Below are 12,132 nucleotides of genomic sequence, written 5' to 3' on the forward strand. Positions count from 1 at the left end.
ATAGTACTAGAGATCTGGAACAGAACTGACCAGATTGAACACCGTAACTGCAAGGTTGAAGTGCAGCCTGTCAAGATACTAGGCCTGTTTATTTACATTCAACACTCCACTGTGGTTAAACACTTGACAGGCAGTTTCTCAGGCTTTAAAATCTGCAATTGAAAATGTTGTCAGTTGTGTAAACTCTGAGTCTTGAACACAGGCTTATGCAAAGCCTGGAACTGGCTTATGTATAAACAAAAGTATTAACAGAACTGGAAGTACTATTCAACATCTATGTTCCCTTTCTTCCTTTTTTTTTAAAAAAAAACTTTTAATTTTATTTTTAATATTTTTTAAATAATTGAAAGACATGCACACCCATGAGCATCTCAGATTAGGGTGGGGAGGGCTAAGGAATGGAGGAAGGTGGGTGGGACAAATGTTCTAATTTTTTGCCCCTGTGTCTGTAGGGAAGGAAGGAGCAGGGATCAGCCTTACTTCTACACATAACAAAAGGTGTAACTTGTCCAGATTAAAAAGCACATGCCGGGCCCGGCACGGTGGCGCAAGTGGTTAAAGGTCCTCGCCTTGCACGCCCGGGATCCCATATGGGCGCCGGTTCTAATCCCGGCAGCCCCACTTCCCTTCCAGCTCCCTGCCTGTGGCCTGGGAAAGCAGTTGAGGACAGCCCAAAAGCTTTGGGAACCTGCACCCGCGTGGGAGACCCGGAAAAGGCTCCTGGCTTCGGATCGGCGTAGTATCGACCTGTTGCACTCACTTGGGGAGTGAATCATCGGACGGAAGATCTTCCTCTCTGTCTCTCCTCTCTGTACATCCACCTTTCCAATAACAAAATAATAAAAATAAATCTTTCAAAAAAAAAAAGCACATGCCCAGTGGTCAGCACTGCAGGGCAGGCTGGTAAAGCCACTGTCTGCTGTGTTGGCATCCCACTTAAGCCCTGGCTGCTCCATTTCTAATCCAACTCCTTGCTAATGCACCAGAGAAAACAGTAGATGGCCCAAATAGTTGGGCACCTGGATTCCAATGGGACACGTGAAGACGCTCCTAGCTCCTGATTTTGGACTGACCCAATACTGGCAATTGTGCCCATTTGTGGAGTAAATAACAAAGTGTATAAAACAACAGCAAAGGATCTCATGTGGGCCCCAGTTCTAATCCTTCCCACCCACGTCCTTCCCTTCCAGCTCCCTGCTTGTGGCCTTGGAAAGCAGTTGCAGATGGCCCAAAGCCTTGGGACCCGGCACCCGCGTGGGAGACCCAGAAGAAGCTCCAGGGTTTGAACTGGTCAGCTCCAGCTGTTGCAACCATTTGGGAAGTGAATCAGTGGACGGAAGACCTTTCTGTCTTGCCTCTCTGTAGATCTGGATCTGCCTTTCCAATGGAAAAAAAACACATCTTAAACTAATAATAATAATAAAAAAGTCCCAGTGTTTTTTATCATTTTGTGATTCAATGCTGGTCATAACATACAGTTAACATTCTCTTTTCCTTTGCCTCTCCCTTTCTCCTGTCAAAAACACAGAGCATCGTGCACACACGCATGTGCGTGTGTGTGTACACGTATGGATACGCCTGTACCCATAGGATGAAAGGCTATATTATGGGTACAAAAGGAAGACTATGAAAGCTTGCATTGTCCCACCAGCTCTTGGCTACTTCCAGAATTTGTTTCATGAGAAAAACTAACACCCTACTTGTTTACAATATCAGATATGCCATTACTCAGTACAAAAGTAATTCTGCCACAGAACGTTATCTTAGGCGCAGCACTATGGCTCCATCGGCTAAGGCATCCCCTTTGGGTACCAGGATCCTAGCGTCCCTGTGCTCCACTTCCAATCCGGTCCCCTAAAAGCTTTAAAAATGACTGGCCCCAGAGAATAGTGAGTTTAGAAAGCAGCCTCTCTGGGGCTTTTCCCTCTGTTTCTTCCCTGACCCCAGATACAGAGGAAAAAATGATATTAGTGTGGAAACAATGGTATTACCCACTTTCCTGTAGCCCTTGACCCTTTGTACCCTAATCAACTAAGTAAGATTATTTAAAAAAAAAAAAGAAAATAGAAAGCAGCCTCTCTTCCTTCAGATTCTCATTAGGTCAGAAAAGGCAACTGCAAAATGAATAGTCAGAAGAAGTCACAAACATGACACATCTTAAGTAGATATGTCATGTTGCAGGTATATCCAGTTCAACTATAAAATTGAAATACTAGGGGCTAATGTAGTGTAGCTCGTAAGGACTCCACCAGTAATGCCAGCATCCCATACGGGTGGCACTTTGAGATCACAGAGGTGCTCCACTTCCGACTCTGCTCCCTGCTAATGTGACTGGGAAAGCAGACGTCCCGAGTGCTTGGACCTCTGCACCCATGTGGGAGACCTGGAAGAAACTCCTGGCTCCTGACATAAACCTGGCCCAGCCCCAGCCACTGGGACCATTTACAGAGTGAAGCGGATGAAAGAACTCTAGTTCTCCTAATCATTCTATAATTCTGCCTTTCAAGTAAACTTTTTAAAAATTGAGGTGCAGGGCCATGGCTCAACAGGTTCACTCTCTACCCTGTAGCACAGGCATCCTATATGGGTGCCACTTCATGTCCTGGCTGCTCCACTTCCCGTCCAGCTCCCTGCTTGTGGCCTGAGAAAGCAGTACAGGAAAGCCCACAGCCTTGGGACCCTGAATTCACATGGCAGACCTGGAGGAAGCTCCTGGCTCCCGGCTCCTGGCAACAGATCAGCTCAGCTCCAGCTGTTGTGGCCATTTGGGCAATGAACCAGTGTTTGGAAGACCTGTCTTTCCTCCCTGCAAAACTGCCTTCCAATAAAAAAAAAAAATCTTCCAAATAACTACTAGAGTCTGTTTAAACTTTTACCATAAGACTTTTTAAAATATAATTATTTATCAAGAAAAATATAATTATTTTAGGATATTCCAAAATAGAATGCTATAAGATGCCTTAGGAGAAAATAACTTAAAACAAATCCAATGTCCTAGAAGAAATAAATTACTCAGTTTTAGAGTCGAAGTTATCAGGTGTATTGCTAATAAATATAAAGATCAAGACCATTCCACTGCAACCAACCCTTCCTCTACAGAACAGATCTCGGAATCTGAAAAAGGAAGGTAAGAACAGCTGCTTCATGCTCTCAGGTGACCTTCTATCGTAAGGCCTACAACGGTGCTGAGAAAACAGTGACATTCAATAAAAACATGTTGAATACATTAACCTGACTGTTCATTCGTTCAAAAAAGAAAGTAAGAGGAGCTGGCACTGAAGCACAGTAAGTTAAGCACTGCCTACAGCACCAGCATCCCACATGGGCACTGGTTCCAGTCACAGCTGCTCCACTTCTGACCCAACTCCCTGCTAGGAGCCTGGGAAAGCAGTGGAGGACGGCCCAAATGCTTGGGCTCCTGCACCCACGGGAGAGCCAGCACAAGCTCCTGGCACAGTCACAGCAGCTGCAGCCATTTGGAGAGTGAACCAGCAGACAGGGGACCTCTCTGTCTCTAAATCTGTAACACTGCCTTTCAAATAAATAAATCTTTAAAAATTAGTATTTTTTTAAGACTTGTTTTTTACTGAAAAGGCAGATTTAAAAAGAGAAGGAAGAGACAAAGAGGATTAGGCAGCTGAGCCAGTGGTTCTTTGTTTATCTGAAAGGCAGAGTGATAATGTTGGGTGAGAGGAAGAGCTAGATACCCACCTTTCATCCACTGGCTTACTCTTCAAGTGCCTGCAAAAGCAAAGGCCAAAGTCAGGAGCCCAGAACCCCATATGGGTCTCCCACATGGCTGGCAGGAGCACAAGCATTTCCGCCATCATCCGTTCCTTCCCTAGATGCACTAGCAGGAAGCTGGATTGGAAGCGGTACAGCCAGGCCTCAAACCAATGATCCAATACAGGATGTGGGGCCCCAAACAGTAATCTAACCCACTGCATCAGCACACCTACCCTGCTTCATAATTTTGAAATTACAACTACTCAACTAGTCTTTTTTGGTTTTTTGCACAAAATTAACGTTTATTCCAGCTTTGTGTCATATTCCGGGATCCTTCACCAGTGTTACATAAGGAAAAAACAAAAAGACAAAAATAAAACAAATGAAAACTGAAATCAGAGTCACTACTGTTATCAAATACGGAAACAAACTAAAATCTAGCAGCCATCCCCAACTAACCTTAATGAGGACTCTAACCATAACAATCACATTCAGTTTTCACAAGACAAATTTTGTATGGGTGGGGAAGGTATTTGGCCTGTCGTTAGGATGCCCATCACAACGCCAGCATCCCACATCAGAGTACATGGGTTCAGCTCCCAGCTCTGGCTCCTGGCTCTGGCTTCCGGCTGATGCATGGACCAGGAGGCAGTAGTTAACTGGTCTTTCGTCACTCATGTGGAAGAACTGAACTGCCCATCTTGCTCCTGGCTCCAGCCCCAGTCCAAACTGGGAAGTGAATCAGAGGTTTGTACTTCTCTCTCATTTTTCAAGATTCATTTTTCTTGGAAAAGTAGATTTACAAAGAGAAGCAGAGAGAAAGATCTTCCAGCCGCAATGGCCAGGGTGAGCCGATCTGAAACCAGGAGCCAGAAGCCTCTTCTAGTCTCCCATGTGGGTACAGGGTCCCAAGGCTTTGGGCCATCCTCTACTGCTTTCCCAGGCCACAAGCAGGGAGCTGGAAGGGAAGTGGAGCAATCAGGACACTAACCAGAGTCCATCCCAGTGCCTGCAAGGCGAGGACCTTGTCCACTAGGCTATAGCACTGGGCCCTTTTATTTGTGTTATTTTATGACACTCTATATGTCCAGTATCCCCTAGCAGCAGGACAAAGAGTATTATCACTCCTCTCCCATGGGATGAAATGCCTAAAATAGGCACCAGCACTGCAGTGTAGTACACTAAGCTTTGGCCTGCAGACCCCACAGGATCTCATATGGGTGCAGGTTTGTGTTCTGGCTGTTCTGCTTCCCATTCAGGTCGCTGCTTATGGCCTGGAAAAGCAGCAGAGAATAGGGGAAGTCTTTGGGTCCTGCACACATTTGGGAGACCCAGAAGGAGCTTCTGGTTCCTGGCTTCAGATAGGCCGAGTTCTAGCCTTTGAAGTCTTTCAGGCGGGACGTTAACCAGCAGATGGAAGATCTCGCTCAGTCTCTCCTTCTTTCTGTAACTTTTTTTTTTTAAGATTTATTTATTTTTATTGGAAAGGCAGATATACAGAAAGGAGGAGACAGGAAGATCTTCCGTCCAATGATTCACTCCCCAAGTGAGGGCAATGGCCAATGCTATGCAGATCCGAAGCCAGGAGCCAGGAACTTCTTCTGGGTATCCCACGCAGGTGCAGGGTTCCAAAGCTTTGGGCCATCCTCAACTGCTTTCCCAGGCCACAAGCAGGGAGCTGGAAGGGAAGCAGGGCCACTGGGATTAGAACCGGCGCCCATATGGGATCCCGGCACATTCAGGGCGAGGACTTTAGCCACTAGACCACGCCACCAGGCCCAACTCTTTCAAATATTAGATAAGTAAAATCTTTAAAAAGAAAAAGGTTAAAATACTGATATTACTACCACAACTCAAGTAACAGCTACAATTTAACATACATATGCTATGACAGAATAAGTGCTTGAGAACTTTAATATGTCATTTCCTGGTATTCTGTTACTTTAACCTAAGTTATCAAGAACAGTAAACATCAACAGAGAACTATAAAAAACACCAGGAAGAACCGTATCACCAAAAAAAATAAATGTGGTAGATTAAAGGAAAACTTCCCAATGAGAAATAGAATCTAATATGGCTCTCTCTGGGCTGACCAAAAGAATGCAGAAGTGAGGGTCCAGCGCGACAGCTTAGTGGCTAAATAATCCTCCAGGCGGCCAGGATCCCATATGGGCACCGGTTTGTATCCTGGCTGCTCCACTTTCGTTCCAGCTCCCTGCTTGTGGCCTGGGAAAGCAGTCGAGGACGGCCCAAAGCTTTGGGACCCTGCACCTGTGATGGAGACAAAGAGGAAGTCCCTGGCTCCTGGCTTCGGATGGGCTAGGTTCCAGCCATTGTGGCTATTTGGGGAGTGAACCAGCAGATGCAAGATCTGTCTGCTTCTCTGTAAACCTGCCTTCCCAACAAGAAAACATATTAACAACAATGGAAAAGTACAGAAGCAACTTCCAAGGCTAGGCCTCTAGGCCAATCCTAGGCCTCTCGCTATTTCTACCCAAGTTATATTAAAACATTCACTCTCAGTGAGCCTTGGACTCTGCTTCAGAGTGTAGGTCAGGTCCCAGGTACCCCACCCCCAGTGATTCCAGCTCCTGGCCACTTGAGTCACCCTGGGCGAGGCCCAGTGCACTGAAGAAAAGAGACGATTCTAACTCAGAACCATAACAAAATTGAAGATAATGAACAAAATAAAAGACTATCTTAGTTAGTAAAATTAACAAATTAAATAGCAACTGGTAACCAGAACTACAGAAAGCTTCCAAATCTTAAACTAAACATAAAAGGAAATCATTCAATCTCTTTCTAGAATGGGATTGGGGAGAGCGAACCTCTTTGTTGAGGATTCAGTTAGGCTGAAGCAAACAGTCGTACAATTGTTAGAATTAACAGACAACTGCAATCCAAGCCAAACCGGATGACTGGATATTTAGAAAATTTGTTGGTACAAATTATCCTTACCCTTTGAATATGATCATGCCTCTTGCTGTAACATGAAGTTAGGCTAGCACTTTCTGTTAACTGTTTAAAGAATGGTCCTTTACATTTTGCAGGGACCAAGTACCCTCATGCCCAGTACCTCATAAGCCCTTTCTACTCCCCACCAACACCAAAACACACACACAAACATTGAACATTCTCAACAATTTCCACGGCTTCTCTGCCATGAGTCTAGGTCCCTCCCATTTAGAAACAGTTGATAAGATTATTGATAATGGTTCCAAGATTCACTAGCACAGGAACTGTTAAAAACCTATTTCACCCAAATTTCAAAACTAATGATTTTTCACTACTCAATAGACAAATCTTCAATTCAAAGTTCACCTGTTTTAACCTGAAAACTATTGGTCAACTTCATTTTCCTTGCACCTCATTAGAGCAGCCTTAGAAGACAAACATATTACTCTAAAAGAACTTGTTTTAAATCAAGGTTGTTCTCCAGAAGCTGAGGTTCAGTTTCACTGACTTTACAGTGGTAAGGTGGGATCCTTGCTCTCACGTACAAGCCTCTTAAAGTCACCTGCTTAGCTTCACTATCTTTAAATCTCTAGCACTGAACTTAAACTGGACCCTACCACTAACAAGCCCAGTCAGTAAAGCAACAGCATCAAGCTGTTCATTTCATAAACTTTCATATGCTTAAAAATCGTTTAAAACGCCATAACCCTTCTGTCAGGGTAGTTCTACCTATCGACAATTACAGTACTAAACATTGAAACTGGGCCCGGCGCGGTGGCGCAAGTGGTTAAAGGTCCTCGCCTTGCACGCCCGGGATCCCATGTGGGCGCCGGTTCTATTCCGGCAGCCCCGCTTCCCATCCAGCTCCCTGCCTGTGGCCCGGGAAAGCAGTTGAGGACGGCCCAAAGCTTTGGGACCCTGCATCCGCGTGGGAGACCCGGAAGAGGCTCCTGGCTTCGGATGGGCATAGCATCGGCCATTGCGCTCACTTGCGGAGTGAATCATCGGACGGAAGATCTTCCTCTCTGTCTCTCCTCTCTGTATATCTGCCTTTCCAATAAAAAAAATAATAAAAATAAATCTTAAAAAAAAAAAAAAAACATTGAAACTGAGAAATGTTTTTAAATATTTACTCATTTCCATATAACAATAAACTTGTTTTTATTTCAAAAATTTTTCTTCAAAACAAAATTAATGAGTGGCACTGTCTCACACTTTTGCCAAGCTGTTTAATGTCTGGCTTAATAGAAGGCAGCTGGATTTTCATATCTGCTTCCACTTTTCAGTCTGTTGCAGCTATAGCACTAATCGGGTGAGTTTCCAGAAAACTCCAATTAGCAATAATGAAAGAATAAGAGTGAAAGGGAGCATAGCAACAGCTCCGCCCTCAGACACCCGGGAAGGAATGTTTGTGCCCTGTGTCCTTTATGTCTCCCTCCTACCACCTGACTTCAAACTCTCATCTGCCTACAGCAACTTCCCATGCGTTCTAGCCACTCGTAAGCATCAAAATAAAAGGCTGGTGAAACCAAGCTTTTACACCTGTTCCTTCCTCCCTGGTAACCAAGTAAACAACTATCCAGGGAGATATTTATAATGCCATTCCCACAGCAACTTGGGAATTAATCGAGATTATCAGGAAACAGATCTATCCAAAACTAGACTTGTCAGGCTTTAAAAAAAAAATACGTGGGTACATTTTGTCCAATAGCACAAATCGGCAAGAAACCTCACTTGCTCTCACCAAGCTGTACAAAACTGGGTTAAGAGCCAAGGGAATTCTTGTGTTAAAATTAAAAGTATGGGTACTTCGTGGAGTTGCATGAAAAACCGTTTTCTGAATAACCACTGCTAAACAAGTAAAAAGGCCAAAAACATTCATCCAAGTGAAAGCGGACAGAGCAAAGACCCAACAAGAACTTTAAAAAGTGGCCATTAACATTGTTAACAAAAACAGTATGAGCAAGAAAAATGTAGCAAGGGGGCAAAAAAAAAAAAAAAAACACTACCAAAACCGAGCGTAAATCTCAAGGATACTTGTAATATATAACACGTCAAGGGAGCACATCGCAGGAATGGGCAACTTCCGACAAAGGCTGGGCAACACAAAGTTTTCCTATCCTTTTCCTCCAAGTCATCTTCAGCCGCTACGTTTTCTTTTTTCTCGCTCTAGCAGTTTTGTTCCACGTTGTTTCTGAGTTATTCTGAGTGTTCTCTCGCAACTGAAGGCATGAACAAATGGGAAAGTACAGACGAGAGGGACAGCTCTGCACCCCCACACCGGAACAAAAAAAAACTAGAGCCGGAGCTGCCCGGCCCTAGCCGCTACCCGCACGGAACGCACCGTCCTTTCTAGATTCCCAACATCAGATAATGTCTCCCTCGCCGCCCAAGCAGTGGGGTGTGGGGTCCAGCCCCCTCGCCAAGGCCTCGGGAGGCTCCTGGTCAGGGATCCTCTCCCGTTACATAACCGGGGCCTAAGGCCTGGCTTTGGGAGCAGGAGCCGGCCGGATCCCCCGGGGCAGCCTCGGGAGGCGGTGGGAGTGGGGCCGGGCACCTGGTCCACCCGGGAGAAGGCAGCGGCCGACGCCGGGGAGGCGCCGGGGCCCGGGGCCCGGCGAGCGTGGCCGGGCAGGGGGGCGGGCCGGCTGCCGCGGCCCCGCGAAAGGCCCCGACGGCCCCGGGCCCCGCTCGCCGCCCTCCCTGGCCGGCCCACTCCCCTCCACCGGCCGCTCCCTCCCCCAGGCTGCGCTCCCCTCCCCCGCGCCTCCATCCCTGGGGCCCTCGGGGAAGGTGGACCTGCGGGGCTCAGGCCCGACCACCTCGGCCGCGGGGCTTCCAGCCCGGTACCTGGTCAGACATGGTGACGGCGGCTTTCCCCAGGGCTTAGGGGACGGGGCGGTCTCCGTACAGCAGCGGCCTCCGGCAAGCACAACCTCGCTTCGGGGTTTACAAATCCTTCTCCCCGGCCCCACAGCACAACACCGCGGCTGCAGGGACTTCCGCTATGTGTCGCGTCACTTCCGCTGGGCTCCGGGGTGGAGGACTGGGGAAAGAAGAGGAGAGGGGCAGGCGGGAAAGTGAGGCGGTGGGGGGCGGGAAAGCGACGGCCGGGAAGGAGGGAGGGTCCTAGAGAGACTACAACCTGCGGGGGAGAGCTGGAAGAGCCGCCCCTCCAAGCCCCGAACGCCATCCCCCAGCGGGGACGGTCCAGGCTGGCCCCTCCCCCGGCAGCGTTGGAGCCGAACGGACCGCACGGACTCCTCCCTCGCCGGACCCTGCGCGCTTCCCAGGACACGGCCGGGCCGGCTCTTTTGTCTCCGCTCCCTGCCTCACCCGTCCGCTTCCCTAGAGACGGGGCTGGAATGCCAGCGCCGAGAGGCCCTCCTCTGGCCGCCCAGCACAAGACCTTGTGGAAAAGCATGGACGCGCTCTGGACGCTGTGAACTGGAGCGGAGGAGCGGCCGATCCCCGAGCCCTGGGACCGGTGTGGAGTTAAAGGAGGAGCCCACTCCTGTTTCTCCTTTACGATACAACGGCCCTGATGGCGTAGGCAAGTGATAGGGGGTCGGCTGGACGGCCGCCCGGGAGAGAATAGATTCACTGAATCTCTATCTGACGACATCAGTGAAACGAATGTTTTTTAAAGATTGATTTATTTTCATGGGAAAGTTAGATATACAGAGAGGAGAGTCACAGAGGAAGACCTTCCGTTCGCTGACTCACACGCCAGGTGGCCCCAACGGCTGGAGCTGCGCACGATCCGAAGCCAGGAGCCTGGAGCTTCCTCCAAGTCTCCCATGCAGGTGCAAGGTCCCAAAGCCTTTGGGTCGTCCTCGACTGCTTTCCCAGGTCACAAGCAGGGAGCCGGCTGGGAAGCTGGCTGCCGGGATTAGAACCGGCACCCAGATGGGATCCCCACATGTGCAAGGCAAGGACTTTAGCCACTAGGCTACGCGCCGGGCCCACAACATAAGTGAAACTAATTTAAAATGGATTCAGGGTCTGTAAGAGCTAGAATTATTAGGTGAAACACTTCACTTGGGTAAAAACACACTCGGAAATCCCACCACTTGGTTGAGACCAGCACTTGTTAGCATAGCCAAAGGAAAAAAATTATGAATTAGATGTTATCAAAATTTAAATCCAATTTTTACCGTTAAGAGAAAAACTGTACATGGAAAAAAATACTTAAAAACAATATGTCTAATAAAGATCTAAGATTCAGAATATATAATGATAGTTTTTAAAAAGTCAGGAAGCTTTACAATGGACAATTGAACAGGCATTTGTCCAAAGAAGAGATATAAATGGATGTGAGAAAATACTTAACATTGTTAGTCATTGAGGAAATGCACATTAAAACCACAAAGAGATAGCACTTCATACCCTCCAGGATGGCTATGCTCAAAAAGATGCTAATTGGGCCAGGCACAATAGCCTAGTGGCTGAAGTCCTCCTCTTGCTAGTGCCAGCATCCCATATGGGGCGCCACTTCGTGTTCAGGCTGTCTGACTTCTGATCCAGCTTCCTGCTTGTTCCCTGAGAAAGCAGTCAAAGACGGCCCAAAACCTTGGGACCCTGCACCCATATGGGAAACCCAGAAGAAGCTACTGGCTCCTGGCTTCGGATTGGCTCCAGCTGTTATGGCCACGTAGGGAGTGAACCAGGAGATGGAAGATCTTTCTTTCTCTGTAGATATGTCTTTCCAATTAAAACAAAGTATTTTTTTTAATAAAAAGTAATAATTGTTGACAGGGATGTGAAGAAATAAACCTCCTACCTTGCTAGTGGAAATATGTTTTGGAAAACTGGTTGGTAGTTCGTCCAATTGAGTCAACATATGACCCAGGAGTTCCACTCATGGGTGTGTACAATTAAGAAAGCTGAAAACATAGGTCCAAACAGAAACATATTTTGAAATATTCACAGCAGCATCATTCAAATGGCCAAAACAGGAGGCCTCAAATAACTCCCCTCCCCATCTCTGATCCCTCCTTTCACTCTCCTTCTCCCCCCCCCACTTCCTCCCCTCCCCCTTTGCTGCTTTCAGGAGCGTTCACCCACTGACCCTAGCAGGCTCACTCGCTCGCTCTCCACTCCGCTACCAAGGTCATATTATTTTCTTCTCTGCCTATGTGTCCCTCTTATAAAGACTCTGTGATTAGAGCCCGGCGCAATAGCGTAGTGGTTAAAGTCCTCTCTTTGCGAGCGCCCGGGATCCCATATGGGCGCCAGTTCTAATCCCGGTGGCCCTGCTTCCCATCCAGCTCCCTGCTTGTAGCCTGGGAAAGCAGTTGAGGACGGCCCAATGCCTTGGGACTCTGCATCCATGTTAGAGAGCCAAAAAGAGCTCCTGGCTCCTGGCTTCAGGTCGGTGCAGCACCGGCCGTTGCGGTCACTTGGGGAGTGAACCATCAGAAGGAAGATCTTCCTCTCTGTCTCTCCTCC

The 12,132-nt window shown here is 47.6% G+C and overlaps 1 protein-coding gene across 1 annotated transcript in view; it reads right to left on the bottom strand.

Annotated features, from left to right (window-relative positions):
* The window catches only part of SUMO1 (small ubiquitin like modifier 1), a 28,690-nt gene extending 18,984 nt beyond the window's left edge, over positions 1 to 9,706 (bottom strand). Inside the window, exon 1 of the mRNA XM_040984450.1 lies at positions 9,532 to 9,706. Coding sequence (XP_040840384.1) covers positions 9,532 to 9,543 — 12 coding nt within the window. The 5' untranslated portion in view covers positions 9,544 to 9,706. The remainder of the gene's footprint in view (positions 1 to 9,531) is intronic.
* Between the last annotated feature and the right edge of the window lie 2,426 nt (positions 9,707 to 12,132).

Source organism: Ochotona curzoniae, unplaced genomic scaffold, assembly GCF_017591425.1.
Source record: "Ochotona curzoniae isolate NIBS_2020 unplaced genomic scaffold, NIBS_Ocur_1.0 contig_4148, whole genome shotgun sequence".
Lineage (NCBI taxonomy): Eukaryota > Metazoa > Chordata > Mammalia > Lagomorpha > Ochotonidae > Ochotona > Ochotona curzoniae.